Source organism: Pelecanus crispus, chromosome 14 (assembly GCF_030463565.1).
Source record: "Pelecanus crispus isolate bPelCri1 chromosome 14, bPelCri1.pri, whole genome shotgun sequence".
Taxonomy (NCBI): Eukaryota; Metazoa; Chordata; class Aves; order Pelecaniformes; family Pelecanidae; genus Pelecanus; species Pelecanus crispus.
Window position 1 is genome coordinate 5,401,436 of NC_134656.1, and position 15,602 is coordinate 5,417,037.

General features: G+C 41.4%; 1 protein-coding gene across 1 annotated transcript in view; it reads right to left on the reverse strand.

The window, feature by feature from the left end:
• PHACTR3 (phosphatase and actin regulator 3) overlaps positions 1–15,602 on the reverse strand; it is a 120,670-nt gene that overhangs the window by 22,051 nt on the left and 83,017 nt on the right. The window contains exon 8 of the mRNA XM_075721354.1: positions 9,053–9,206. Coding sequence (XP_075577469.1) covers positions 9,053–9,206 — 154 coding nt within the window. The remainder of the gene's footprint in view (positions 1–9,052; positions 9,207–15,602) is intronic.

Sequence of the window (15,602 nt, forward strand, 5' to 3'; positions counted from 1 at the left end):
ATTCATTCAGAATTTAATTTGCTTAACGTATATGATCATCTCGAGCAAATGACAATGGTTGTTCATCTGTGAGCCATGTAGTCTTGATTTTGAGGGCTTTTTTCTGACGGTGAGGCACTCATGTTTTTATTCTGGTGTTTGTCTCTTGGCCGAGTAATATTTTCTATAGTTTCAACAAAAGAAAATAACTGTCACACCTTTGTACAAAAATGGACTAACTAGATTGAAGTAACCTCTTTCTAATGAGATTTAAGACTTGGATTTTGCCAACATGCTGGTTCTTGAAGCAGGTGTGTTTCCTAGTTGCTTTGACACAGTCCTCTACATAAGTGGAATTTTAACAGAAAGAGGTCCTCAACCTCCAAAAGTGTTGTGTGTTTCTTTTTCATTTCACTGGATAAATACTTGAGCATGGATTGATAAATCTGGGAGTCCTTTTTTGTCTTTTGGTGTGTTACATGCAACAGCTAAAGAAAAAGATAGAAAATGAGAGTGCTTTCCAGGGAAAAAAACACTCTCCAGAGTCTGGAGAGGTCAAGGAAGTGTGCTTGGCCACTTGGATGAGTTAATTATCCTGAAAAACAGATACTGAAGGACACTTGTAGTGCTTTGTTTGACCCAAGTAGCTCCCAAGCTACAAAAAGAAACAGGAAAACCCCGACAAGACCTGATTATATGGCTGCAGCTTGCCAGGTGGGCACAGGCAATGGAATAAAAAAGATTTAGCTAGAACTACATTTTAATAATTGATATGACTGTACAATATTTATCAAGTAGTGTTTGATTAAAAACAATGACCTTCTGTTCTGACCTGTTTTCTCTCCTTCCCCCCTCTCCATTTGCTAAATTTTTCACCCCCCTCACCTTCTCTAAGGTTATTTCAGAAAACTAGTAGTAGTAGAAAGTAGAAACTGTACTAGACTGACCCAGTTTTTCTATATGAAAGCAGCAAGCCCAAGCCTCTGATTCCTGGGAGGAATTAAGATCTTGAATGAACCAGCCTACGGAAGTTGTGCTCAGAGCTGCAGGAGGAGGAAACTGTAGTAATGCTAACAGTATTTGGAGGGCCAGCAACTGCACTGTATTCATTGCAGTTTCCTTGGATCACATGTGGTGAGCCAGGTCTTGGAAAAGAGTCCAGAAACATGCTCGAGTTCTTTACGCAAAGGTGCAGATGACTCATCTGACAACACTGCCCCATAAATCAGTGAGAGCATACTGCTGTGGTACTAGCCCTATGCCCTCCAGGTATGGTGTGTGCAAATGTGATACCGCACAGTAAGAAATCTGTGTCTTCCCTTCCCCAATCTAAAAGCCACACTACAAATTTTGTGGAAGTGAATTCTATCCGCTTCAGTATTCTGCAGGCAATTCACAGCAACAGTTACGGTGAAACTCATTTATATCCAGTCTGCATATAAAGGTCGCTAGGTTTAAAAGAGGGTCTGGGGGGGAGAACCAACACAAACCCCAAACTACGCCCCTCTCTCTTTTGTTCTTATATGTTTTCAAGCAGCAAGTCTGAAATTGGGTACATTAAAACTGGAAAACACACAGCCAAACTCCCTTCTGGCTGAGATTTTGCTTATATCAGTTCATAGTCTTTCAGATACACACCATCCATCCCATCTTGCTTCTGTCTCAACTACAGTGAAGTAAGTGCTTGGCATTAAGCGCATAAAACATTTTTCCCAAATTTCGTGAACAGGTTTAAAACAAAAAACCGAATCCTAAATAATCTCAGCAACAGGTGAGGGCTGCCACCGTGAACGTGTGAATCCCTGCTCAACCTTTGCATTATCAGTAGCTTGCAACTGCTACAGCATCTTGTTCCGGTCAGGTTTTTGTCATAGACCAGCACAAATGACTGTGACAACCAGAGCAACTTACTGTAGTCCCTATCGATTAAGCTCTGCAAATTAAATTAAAGTAATTACTTTCTGTAATTACTTGTGCTGCAGATCCAAACTAGCTTAAGGACCTGAATCATAATCCAGTGTAAGGTGAAGCATTACAGAGCATTATTGGCTTTCTGTGGATTTCCATTTTGGTTTATGACTGCTTGTCACTTCACAGGGCTAGGGCCCAGATCTTCAGGCATGTGTCGATGTCTAATTTCTGAGAGTGGACCTGAGCCTGAACACATGCTGCTATTTGTAGGCAGTTTGGCAGGGCAAAACAAGTGCACTATTTTCTTCCCTAAAATGTTTTTTCCTTATTTAATTACACTTGCTTTAGCAGTTTTCCTGCAAGTTTATTTACATAATTATGCTCCCTTGTGACACATTACAGCTTTCTGAACCCTGATTTTTTTATTTCTAGATTCACATGTGCCGCTTAGGCTAGAAGACCTGTTTGAGGAATTGACTCTGTGTCCCAGAAAAAGCCCTGGATATTCCTCTCTGTGTTTAGACCTGCTGCTCTGCTCTTTCCTTCCCTGCTGTGCACTGACCTGCTGCCCTTGCCTTCACTGTGCCGTGGAAAACATGTTTGATTACGAATTCCCAGCACTGGAGCCAGGGAAGTAGAACAGGGCAGTGCTAGGGGTGAGATTGTCTTCCCAGAAGACAATGTGTCATTAGCTGTGCCCCAGACGCGAGACTTTTTCTTGCCCCTGGTCAGAAGTAACTGCCCTCTGCAATGACAATTCCCCATGTTTGCACAAAGTAAATGCCCAACATTTTCAACCGGAGGTGCATGATGAATCCTTAGCAATACAAACCTGCACTGAGAGCAGCTTTGAGTCACATGCATGTTGTTCAAATCAAAAACTAGCACACGTGACCAAGTTGTCTCTGTTGCAACCCTTTATAAATTAATTTAGTGTGTTCAAAAATTCTCGCCAAACATGCTGTGGGCTGGTTTGAGACAGCAAATTCCTCCTTCTGGTTCAGCTGCAGATCATGACTCTTGCCCAGAGATGATAGAATGCTCCATAATTAATTGTGCATGTGCTGTGCTTCATTACTGAAGCAAGCCAGCAGCTCTGGTTAAAGAGCTTCTGTCCAGAGGGTCCGTTATGATCACACACTCAGGGCGGTTAGGTTTGTTACTTGCTGACCAGAGATTCACATTAGTAAAATTCATTCTATTTTTGCAAGTGTAATACCTGAAAGGGAACAAAGGCTACCTTTCTCAAGAGCTCTTCAGTCCTTAAGAGAAAGGGACAGGGTAGTCGAGGTGTGGCATGTACAGATGTACTTGAACGTCTTCTAATACGCATCTTTGAGCTGCACTGCAGCTCCCTTGGACCTGAAGCACCCTGAAAGCAGGAGTCTAAACTGACTCATTGCTTGGAGACATTAACAAAACTTGAGCTTTCTCCCTTTCCTCCTGATTTTTATCCTTGAAGATTGTCTCAGAGTAGCTCTGGCAGCAGACACTAAACCTCGGCCCTCTTGACTTTAAGGCCAGTGCTGTCTGTCACTGGGTACATAACAGGGTTTCCAGCTGTGTGTCACTGCCTGACATCAAGGAAGGGCATGGGGACTATTAATGCCTATGGGATCCAGACATCTAAATCCTGGAGGCAGTTCCAAAAAAATCTGTTATCACTTGTGCCTCCCCCATTCTTCCAGTCCTTCGCCCCCTATCCCCCACAATATTTTTCTTTTCTGTAGCCTGAAAAGCTGAGCCCATAATGGAAAAGGGACAAAACATGAAAAAAACATCCCAAATCCTCACAGAGCACCAGGTTTAAAAAGCGCTTGGGCACTGTGCAAGCTGTTAATAAAATACTGAAGCCACATGCAAATCTCCAACAGCAACCCTCCAGCCGGTCCCGGCTGCCATCATCATGTCTTGCTGTCTAGTGCAGAGCAAGGAGAACGGGAGACTCCCTCGGCTTACACTCACGTGCACAGAATTAAATTGTAGCTCTATATATAGCTCCTATCTCATGCGAGGTGCTGAGGCTTTCTCAGACGCCCACGCCGTGCTCGCTAGGGTTATTTTTAGCATCGGTGACAACATTACCTGGATGATTCCTGCCAAATAAGAACGAAACATGTTAAATTGTACACAGATAATTAGCGGTGACAGCTGATCTTTTCTCTGTGCCTGCCCCTGCCTTTCTGTCTCTGGAATAAATCTGTGTCAAGTCTTCCCAGCCTTCTGAAATCAGGGCAGTTCCCTGATTTCTAGTTCAGCAAGTGGGAGTTTGAGCACCATCCAAGCCTCAACAAAAAGCCTTGATAATCTCCAGGTGAATTTAGGCTAGTCTCTAAACTGCGCTCAGTTCAGTATCTACTTAATTTCTGCATTAGAGCTACTAGTGTTTCATGTACACACACAGCCCTTTTTTGGTCAAAATCAAATAAAATATTCCCCAAAATTCTGTGGATTCAGCCCAGTTTCCCACTGAATCTCTCAGTCTGGGCGGCTGATGCCTTTTCAGCGTGCAAAGCTGTGCTGAGATGTTTCTGTGAGGAAGTGTCACTGGACATGCCATTCTTGGGTGAAGGGGCACAGCTTTTGTTTCGTCAATAGGTAAAATTTTCCTTATGATTGTTCTGTGTTGAACTGTCACGCTCTATGCTTTTAGGCTGCAAATCTGAAGTGCTGTTTGCCTGGTATTGTTCTGTTCCCATCAGCACTGTGAACTTCACGCTCCGTTACATGAGGCTGAGGTACAAACCAGGGTCTAATCTGAGTGTGCATTTAGCTATGTCTGCAGTTTCTGGGCAAGTCAACTTGACAATGCCTTTGCAAGAACCTCGGGGCAGCACTAGAACTACAGATTTCCAGATGTGGTGAAGTACTGAGTAAAGATACCTCCTTTTTCACTTTACATTGCCAAGAGACCTTGCCCCAGCGTGATCCACTTACCCATGCCAAGATTGTCAATGTGGTAAAGATCAGTTTTAGGTGCTTGAGTTTTGGTCCCACTCTGTGTCCACAAAACCATCATTCTTCCTGTCTGACTCCCTTGACACCCACATTTCTGTATCTGAATTCCTGTCTCCATAATCTTTTAAGTGCCGCTTAATGCATCGTGTCTACTTATGCAAATATCCAAGGAGGTGAAACAGAACATGAAGTGAAAATTGCAAGTATAATCTTTTCCAGGAATTCATGTTTTCATTGAAACATTAAGTAATAACGGAGTGTCTTTAACTGTGGTTATACAAGGCATACTTGAGGAGTACTAGCCACCCAGGCAGTTCAAACATTAACTTTCTAAACAGTCAGATATCAAATTTAATTAAACAACATTTTCCTGCGTCACTCTTCAGTCTAGCAACTATTTTACTCCCCCAGGTTTCAGCTTAAACCCCTTCTAGAACAAAGTGAGTCTGTAAGGCAGAAAGCAGTTACTGCAAATAATCCTACTTGCAAATGTCTTTTCTGCCTCTTGACACAAAGAGCTCTCAATTCACTGAATTCCATTGAGGGCTTATTATCTGCACTCCGAACACGTAACAATGGAAACCAAGACCTGTTGGGAGCCCTGTTGCCTGATGCACAGTGGAATATTGCAAGTGCACACCATGGCCTAGGGCGCTGGGGATGCATGAATTAGTAAGAGAAATGCTACTGGAAAGGGAAATCTGGGGAAAATGGAATACTGCCATTTTGGATGGAGGAGGAGGGAGAAGCGCATGTTTCCACGGCAACAAGTGGTAGACTAAATTGGCTGGGAGCATGAAATACGGGAAATGTACTTCTCAAAAGCAGCAGTACACATAAATGAATACTTGAATCCGTAGTCACGCTGCTGTCAGTAATAAATCTGAAGTCAGTGGACTTGCACTGCTGTAAAAGTAGAATAGGGCCCAAAAGATATAACAGAATTCCTCAATGGAATGAGTGGAAAAGTGAAGAAAAATAGGGATTTTACCTTTGACTGCATAAACACTCATCAGCATGATAGCAGAGAATTGGGTTTATCAGCAGGTTCACAACTACTATTGAAATGTATTACAACCAGAATCATTTAAAAAATACAGTGGTTTTGAGAAAATGTTATTCTTTTGTCTCCCCATTGTTGAAGTTACATAGACACTATTATTCAGAATGTTTTGCACATATATGTCACCACAGCTGTCCTTCCAGAGTACAGAGCTAGGCTGTGTTAGCTGTGGGATTGAGGCAATTTGGTAGACAGCTATAGACTTTCAAATTCCTACAAATGTGCTGAAAAACATTGATCCTGAAAACCACTGCCTGTTTACTTGCCATTCTTATGCAGACAGCCGTGAAATAACTACGCACTAATCTGCTCATACACTATTCTATTGTGCTAAAGTACAAGCCTGATGGTACATGTGGATTCATACTCAGCCACCAAGTCCCATTGCTGTTATCAAAGCGTTACTAGTACAGCAGCAGCAGCAACGTGCTCTTATCTGCATAGGTACTGGCAAAATCATACAGAGAACGGACGTTCCTACTGGATCCCATTTCCCGGTCAGTGCTTCACACCCGAACGCTTAGCAGTATGTTCCCTAGGTGTAAACTTCCAAGTAGTCACAAAAAGACTATGCTGCACAAATACCAGTAAAATGAATGGATTTAAAGACCTCAAAATTTCATGCAAGACTTTCACTCTGCCCAGTGTGGTTACATTTCCATGCTACTGCCAGGTCGTGCTCTGAGTGAGGACTCTGGAGTGGTCTGGGTTTTGTGGGGTCAGTCCTAGTCAGAAACTCCAGAGGGATATCTCTAGTGCTTTGACTCTTTGGCCTTTACCAGTACACATTTTTACTTTTTCTTTTTTTTTTTTTTGACATGTACTTGCTTTTCCTGGTGTAAATATTTTCCTGCATGCATCCACCACCTGAGCTTGTTTGCACGGTCATGTTCTATTCTGGTGGATGAGTTAAGAGCTGAGTTGAGCCCTGCCAGTGCACATATGTGCTGGAAGTTGTGTGGGAGATTGCTTCCAATCTGTTTTGCCATTCCTGGCTATTCCAGCAATCTCTGCACCGTCTGTTCCCTGAGATATGCTGAATCTTCCACGTTCCAGGAGGAAGGAGCTAAATGAAAGCCTGTCTTCCAGCACTTGGAACAAAGATGGCTTTTAGCCATCCTTTAGATTTTACCAGTGACACTAATAGCCTGCACCACAGATTGCTCCATAAGACTACAGCAGACAATACGGAGGCTTCTTTCTCTGCATTTACCTATGGACAGTACATTTCCTAGCTACTAGTAACGACCAGCCCTTTTCTTCACCAGTAGAGCAGTTTCCTTTTTAAGTCCTTGTACTGACATTTGACTTTAGGTATGCCTCCTTTAAAATAATTCTTTAGGCTCATTATTAAAGCAAGCTAAATGGTAAATGAAAAGAAAGGGATAAAGCCTGTAGTTATACCACCTGAAGCTGCAATTCCATTAGACCTTTGCCACTAACAGAAGTCAAGTTTTATTGAAAAGAGATGTGACCTAGGCATTTCAGCAGTGAGGTGTGGCTGGATATGAGATAATCTTCTCACTCAGTGAATACTCTGTGATGATCCAACTTGGTTTTAGGGATGGAAACAATTTTTTTGTGTGTGTTTTAGAGCCAAAAAATTAGGCTCCTGACCTATGAAGATATTTCACAAGCAATTGACTGGCCAAAATACTGGAATTAACGCTATCGGAGTGCAGCTTGAAATATTTCCCTGAAATGAATACACAAGGCTTGCAAGGTCAGGATGATCAAGGCTATGGTCAAGGTCCATGACACTTTCCTTCCTAAGACAATGGGTATTAATGTGGCACATCTATGACTTGCTCTGCCTGTAACTCTTGGAACTTAATGTAAATTCTAATGTGATATTTTCTACTTATATGGGGTGTATATGTCTTTTGCGACAAGGACTGTCATCTGCTTTGTCTTGTGCAGTCGCTGGCACAATGTACTCTTCTCCTTTGGGTGTAAAGTGCTACCGTGCTACAAAGCCTAAACAGCAATCATTGAGACTGGAGGAAGGTGATTATTCCATCCCCAACATTGCAGGGGCATCATGAAGTGCACCCAAAATCCCATCTATGTTCATTCAGCAGCTTGTTTCTTAGCTGAGGGGAAGCGTGGGGATGGCAGTGATGTTTTCCTCTGTAAACTCTGATCCATTAGGACTTGTGCTCTGATCCATACACGTGCTTCTCATTCCCTGTCCCCTGAGGTAAAGTTTAATCAAATGCACACACATGAATGAGCTAGCCTAAATATCAATAAATGTTTCTTTCAGGAGAGGCTTGAGATACTTAATATTTAATAAGCCTTGAAAATGAACTTCTATTCATGTTTCTCAATTTGATTCCAAGCATTTTGGCGGAGAGCAGTGCTCACTGTCCAATGTGGGCAGGCGCAGCACAGATTATTTAACAATCCACTTTGTCTCATCTAAAATATTCATGTTTGCAGATATCCAAATGTAGGTCCTAAAAAAACACACGCAAAAGCCAAATGGTGCAGTCTGAGCATCACAGTTACCTTAAATCTTTGCTTTAGGCTACATGCCACAGTAATGCTATTACTCTCATAGCTCTACCCTGTTGCCCTGGTTACTGATCAAGACCAGACCATCCCTGCTGTCACTGCAGCTGGACTTACACAAACACCTTACCCATGTGAGGGCAATGCTGCTGAAGTTGCTGCTTCTTCAACCAGAAATACAGCCACCAATGCATACAGCAGCTTTCCCTTGTTCAAGTAAATGTGCAGCTATAACAATTGTCTTTATCCTCAAATTTGACTAGTACTGACAAAGCAAAAGTAGGTTAATAAATAATTATATTATTATTTTTGTTAAAGCACTAGCCTTCCTGGAGGACCTCAAAATCTCGATTACAACAGCAGAGCTGAGGTAGATTTGGTAGAATTTTGTCTCCCATATTGACTTCTGTCTTGTCTTCCATTGAAAGCAAGGGAATCCTGACTGAAGAGGGAGTTAAGATTTTTTTTTTCATGTGACTGACTGACAGCTGAAAATGTGCTTATATTAGTTTGTGTATGATTCACTGCAGGAAATGGACTTGGGGGTGGGTGACTGTCTTGTCTGACAGTACTCAAAGGACACTCCATTGTAAAGGGAGGTTCCTCCTCGTTCTTAGACAGACTTACTTCGAGAGTTTCATTTCAATTTGCTGCCGGATTTCCTGTCTTTCCTCATCTGTCCTCCTTGGGAAAATATTCCTGTCTTCCAGCTCCTGCTTACTTGGTCTGTTTCGTAGTTTTACTGCCAGCAGTTCTTTCTTGCATTTTCTTGGCAAAGTACCTGGGACATGCATTGAAAAGAAAGTTATTAGAAAGACAGCTCCTGGAGATGAAACATGAACATATAAAGAGTGGGAAAACTACAGAGTGACAGTGATCTGCATGTTAGTGTGCAACGAGGAGTAGTACACATTAATATAAGTAAGTAGCACTACAGTTGTGCAGGGCTCAGACACAAAACTGCTTACAAATGCAGAAGGATCGTATTCCTCTGTTACCTTTGTTATCCATTATGAGCAAGCAGTGCTCTCATGTGAAAATTGTTTGCAGCTGAGACATGATTCACATCACTAGTTTAGAAGTCAAAGGCTGTGCATCTTGCCTCAGGCCTCTGAGCATCCCTGTAGCCCAGAGCAATCCCTATTTCCTGAACCATTTAGCAGTTCCTTTGTGGAAGGACTGGGTCGCTCAGTGGCAGGAGTGGCTGGGATGTGTACGCCTTCCTCTCTGGGTCACCAGGTATAACCAGGAATAATAGATAATGGTAACTGAAGCAATCAAAATTGTTGCTTGGTGTGTGTGTATACGCACACACACAAATATATCTATATATAAATATAGATACATTTAAATATTTTTTTTTTTAAAAAAAGTCATTCTGGTTTTCTGGAATTAGAAATTAGAAAATCAGAATTGTGATCAGACACCGTGTGTAACTCTTAACGCTAAATGTAAGCCATTATGTATGTCTACATCCTGTCCATGTGACAGTGTGTCATAACAGAATTTCATTTAGCAGTCAATCCTATACTGTTGACATCAGGCTTTTCCCTCTGAAGACAGCAGGGGCAAATATTCCAAGGAATGAAAGAGAAGGCCAGGTTTTATGATGATTTGCAGAATGCTGGCAACTTAATTGGGCATTCAGGCAGTAAAAGACACAAATACTTGCTGCAGTTGCATGATCTATTGTGCTTATCGTAAAAAAAATGATAACATATGTTTTCCATCAAACCAGACAACCTAAAACATTGCCATTACAAAAGAACTGTTCATAGGAGAACATGCAGCAACTGTTTTGAGTAGGGGTCTTGTGGTCTTCAGTGTGCTAGATGCTGAGTCCTTGATGCTGCCCCTCTGATGACATTAGAAACATCCTTTCACTCTTACTAGAGGGAACTGTCTTTGAGCTTAGGCATTTCTGTATCTCTGGTGTAACTCTTTAGACTTCAGCAGGCTAAGCAAATGAAAATTTGACTCCTGAGCTTATAAAACCATTTTGCCATGTGTTTGGAAAGGTACAAAATAAAATGGCTGTAAAGTAGAAAGCCATCTTTATTTTCAAATGCAGACTGAAAGTCTGAGGTGAGGTCTGTATTTGATGAGGAGTAGCTTGCTTATAATGGGGGGGAAAAGAAGAGGGCAGTGTTATTAAAACCAGTGAGCTGCTGAGTCATACTGTTAGGACAGCAATCGTCCCAGGTAGGTTGTAAGCAAGTAAATTTACACCAGATCCCTGCATGCCTCTACTGTGCTGTACCGCCTTTTCTGATGTCCAGTCCAGGGCTTCAGTGGAGTCTGAAAATGATCATTGCAGAGTAGCACTGGTCACACGTGGTTTAGAGTATTGTCAGGGTACGCAGGAGCTACAGTTAAATCTTTGTATTTGCTTCATCTTGGGAGCGTGGTGTGTAACAGGAGGTTATTTTGGTTTGGCTCGTTTTTACTTTAAGGGGTTGCGGTTTTTTAATTTAATGCTTCACCTTTTCTAGAAAAGGTCACCTCATTTTTAAAGAAAATGACATTTAATTGGTATTTTTGTTTGGCATTTGAGATAGGATTAAAGTCTATTGTTTAAAGGGTGCTCTGGAGGTTGGCAAGATTCTAAATCCTAAATAGATTCTCATTCCCAACTATTGGGGTTTTATTTGCTAGGGATCTGTGGAGCTACATTATTATTGTCACTACTGATCTTGAATTTCTTTACGCAGAGGGGAGGAGTCTATACCACATCCACACATACACGTTGGGAAGACTGGGGCAGAGAGTAGTTATGGTCTCCCTGTGTGAGCAGGGATAAGTCTCTAGATCGTTGCAGTGGTCTAAAATTAAACTTTTTAGAAACCATAATCAGCTCAAAACCCCACTTAGAGTCTAAAAGCTGTGCCCTTGTTTAACACCTTCCTCCTAATGCTTTCAAAGTCTGTTGCAAACATTAATTAATTAAACCACACAGCCCTCTGTGAAGTAGTAGGTATACATTTAACAGATGGGTAAAGAAGTTAAATGATTTGGCTGATGCCACACAGAGCCTTCTGCTAACTGAATATATGATTCCATCAGAAACATTTGGCTCACGACGCCACAGACTTAGGACTCTGTCAAGATTTTTGAAGCCTCCAGCACCCTGGGAGTGGGTGCAGAGTGGGCGTTTGCAGTGCTCGATCTGTACAGCACAGGAACCAACAGAATTCCTTCTGGAAACAATCTGAAGCACATTTGGGGCTAGCAAACTCCCAGGTATCCCTGAACACGCTCTCATTTTCACCTGGAAATTTTAAACAGGCGGTAAGAGGAATTTGGTCGTGGCAGGAGATTGCTGCAGAGAGACTGCACGCGCACATTAAGCCCAATGTCTCCAGAACATGATAGAAGTACCGCCCATGTGCTGGCCATCTGCGTAGTGCATTTGCAGGCAGTTCGGTGCATCTTGGGTGCTCTGAAAGCAATATATGCATACACTATACAGTACGTGCATACGTCTCTGTCCACAACTGCTTAGAAGGAAACAAGGGAGGCTCTACATGTGTAGTAAACACTTTTTTTTTTTTTTTTTTTTGTAGATGCACCCTAAATGGTTATTCTCTCATTCATTGGTCACAGCTGAGGTATGAGCATGCAGGACTATCCCTGCTCCCTTCAGGCTGTTATGAAACTGCTTGCCATACTATACTATACCCGATCTTTGAGTCATGGGAGAACAAGGGCTAGAATCACAGTGATTATTTGCTCAGATGAGGTCAGGGCTCATTTGCTGCTGTCCCTAATCTCACTGAAGGCCAGCTGAAATCAATGCTCTGCAGTTAAAAGACTGGACCTTTTTGCAAGAAGTCAGGTTCTGAAGCTGATGTGGAGACATTGGCTTAAGCTAGCTCAGTGTATGCCCTAGAAGCTTATATTTCAAATTAAGACAGAACAATGCAATATTTTGCTTGAAATAAAGTAAAATGAAGCTGATCTTCAGGGCCTTGACTGCTCCCAGGCTGCTCTGCTGCACACTTAGAAATAGTCTACTGCTTTGTGAAATTAAAAACACAAATCATATCTGAAAAATCTCAACTTGAACCCAAATACTGCTTTTGTATTAGAGGAGTGGAGAGCATATAACCCACTCAGGATAAGCTGTGCTCACTTCATCCAGATGTCTGTATTTCTAAAAGGCTTATGCTACAACCACTCCCATGGTCCATATGCACTGGGCACTGATTAATCTTTAGGGTATTTCACCACACAAAAATGCAAGAGATCTGGATTAAGCTGATCTGCTAGTCTAAGGAGCCGTTCCCCATGCTGGACCAATTGGGTTAATTCCTGAAAAATAATACCTGCCTGACAAAGTGAAAAAAGGGAGATGATGTTACCCCATTCAGGAAGACGTGCCGGGAAACACTAATTCATCTGTTTTCATCTTGACTGGCCCACTGATGGCCACTTCTGTTATTCTACCTGCTGCAGAAACCCATATCTGATGTTTCAGAATTAATAAAATATAAATAAAACAAAATGAGAGAACAAAGAGGAAACAAAGCCCCAAACTATTTTTCCCCACATCCATTTTCAGCACCCTGAGGCAAATTCCTTTCTGATCACTATCTCAGTAGAAAGTGAACCTGCAAATACCCTTACTTAAGTGTTTTCTGCCTAAGTGTTGTTTTTCCTGGTCAATAAGGCCCGTTCAATGCCGGTCTGCCCCATGACCAAGCTATCTCAGGCAGGATCTTGGCTGTGGCTTGTTTCATGATTTATGGTAGCTTAGCTAGGTCAACAATAAATGCTTTGAAAATTCACACCCTTTTCATGCTTGGTCTGCAGGTTCCTGACAAAAGTTCCTGTTTCAATTCAGTTGAATCATGACATTTAATTTCCTGTGTGTTTACTGTTCTTTCTATCAAGCAAAAGGCAAATTCTAATACTGCACGCTGATGGAAAAAATCTTGCTTGCACTAGTTATCAGTTGTGGGCTACATGCTATTACATTATTTTTTTAAGTTCATGCACAAGTCTTGCCTCATGTTTTTAGAGGTTTCAAAGAATGATTTATTGAGTTACTGCTGATGGAAAGCCAGGGTACAATTCCTCACTTTTCCAGAGTTATCTGTGACCTGTACCAATCTCCCTGTAACCTTGGGGCTGTTGCACTGATGCACTCTTCTGCATCACAGTGGCAATGGTGAGGCTGGTGACGTACTAAGGCAATACACCAAATGTAAAGCAACTTTGGATTAATGGATAGTTTTACCTCCTGACTTGCAAACCAGCCCAGATTTTTTAAACTAGAAAGAACCTGGAGCTTTTCAGGGAATTATTCTGGTGCTGTCCCTGTCACTACTGCATCTCTTGTTCCTCTCTGAAATGCAAACAGACACATTTGAATGAATGCTGGCACAAGCAGTGCCACCCAGCGTCAAGACCAGAAATGCCTTGCTTACGGCCCAGCTTGTGCTGAGTAAATGGGCAGCGATCGCATCCCCAAGGCTGTTGTCTCCTCAGGGGCTGAGGTTACACCTCTCCACACCAGGACTTGTTTAAGAGGCTGTGTCGCCCAGCTTGCCCGGTACCCGTCCATGGCAGCCTCCTCAGGATTCAAACAGCTGACACTTTGCGTGGTCTGGGTTTTTGTTGTGCCCCTAAAATGTGCCTGAACTTAAACACCAGCAGAGCAAGCACCAGTTTTGTACGAGAAATTAGGTCTTTTATAAGTGCACATTTACAACCTGCAAGGACAAGGCAGTCCACAATGATCTTCAGCCGTTTTAAATAAAATGATCCTATGCATGAGACTCAAGTTTTATGATGACTTGGATAAGTTTTAGGGGTGTATGGAATGGGCTTCTTGGTGCAGAGACTGAAATTTAGGTGTGAAGAGACTCGAATGCCAAAGAGTGAGATAAATTAATTACGAAGAAGGTGGCTGTGTAGCTACAAAGAAAGGAGAGAAAATTCTTCCTAAAAATTATTTTTGTTGAAGTTGGAAAGTGTTTTACGTGGAAAAAGGTGTTGCATTCATATCTGAGGCCTCTTTATTAAATGGTAAATCATCTTTGTTTGCTCTCTTTGCCCTCAGTGTATGTCTGCAGGTAAATACTAATCTCTATATAATCACCACACTACCTAATTTCATAGCAAACCTTTGAGTTTTCAGCCTTTCATATAAGGCATCTAACTGGCTGTCTACATATCTACATGATATGCACTCCTATTACTAGCAGACCATCACGAGAACTGGGGAAGCAAGTATGTGGTTCTGGCCCTTGACATTTTAAATTTGGGCCACTAATCTTATTCACCAAAACATTCAAGAATGTATCAGCCCCAATTCATTATATTCACCAATTAGTCCTATAAGCTTTTCCATCCAGCTTTTACATCTTTGTAGTACTCACATAGTATTAAAAATGTATTTAATAATTTTTCTACTATCAGAGATAATTTTTCTAAATTTCTAGCAGGCATGTCCTACCCAGTCATAATATGTGACCAGTCATGCCCAATACATAAGCCATTGTATGAAGTAAGATTTATACGTACACAGAATATTTTCTTAAATCAAATTATATGGTTTAGGGGAAAAAGTTTTCTGTTCAGTCTGATTTCTTTTTATTTCATGTTGTGTAGCCAATATTTCAAATGGCAGATTTCAATATCTTCTATGCTGAACAGCAGTATTGTTGCAGCTACAATAAAGCCAAAATATCTTTGAAAGAGGTCTGTTTTTCTCACCATCTCAGTTGGTCTAATATTGCCCTATAAAACTTGCTGCATTTAAACCATTCTTAAGCCACCACTAATACAACAACACTGTTGCTCAACTGTAGTAATCAGAATTTTTTCAGAACTCTAAAACTTATTGTGGAAAGGCAAGAGCTGCTTCTAGATATCACTGAAATTTGTACAATAACTAATGCCCTTCTATCATCATAATTTCTGTCTTCACAGACAGTGAATGTTTGTTAAATATATAGAGTATTCATCTTCAAGGGTAAAATATTCAGATTTGTTTTTCCTAGTAGGTGTTAACATATTTTTTTTGCCTGGCTGCCTCTAGCTCTTAGAATTGATACCAAAGGAGACCACTTTTATAACCAGGAATAACACATAGTCAGAAAAAAATAGATAAAACTTAAAAGGTGATTTTTATTTTTTAAGTTATCCTTAAATGCACAGCAATTATGCAAGA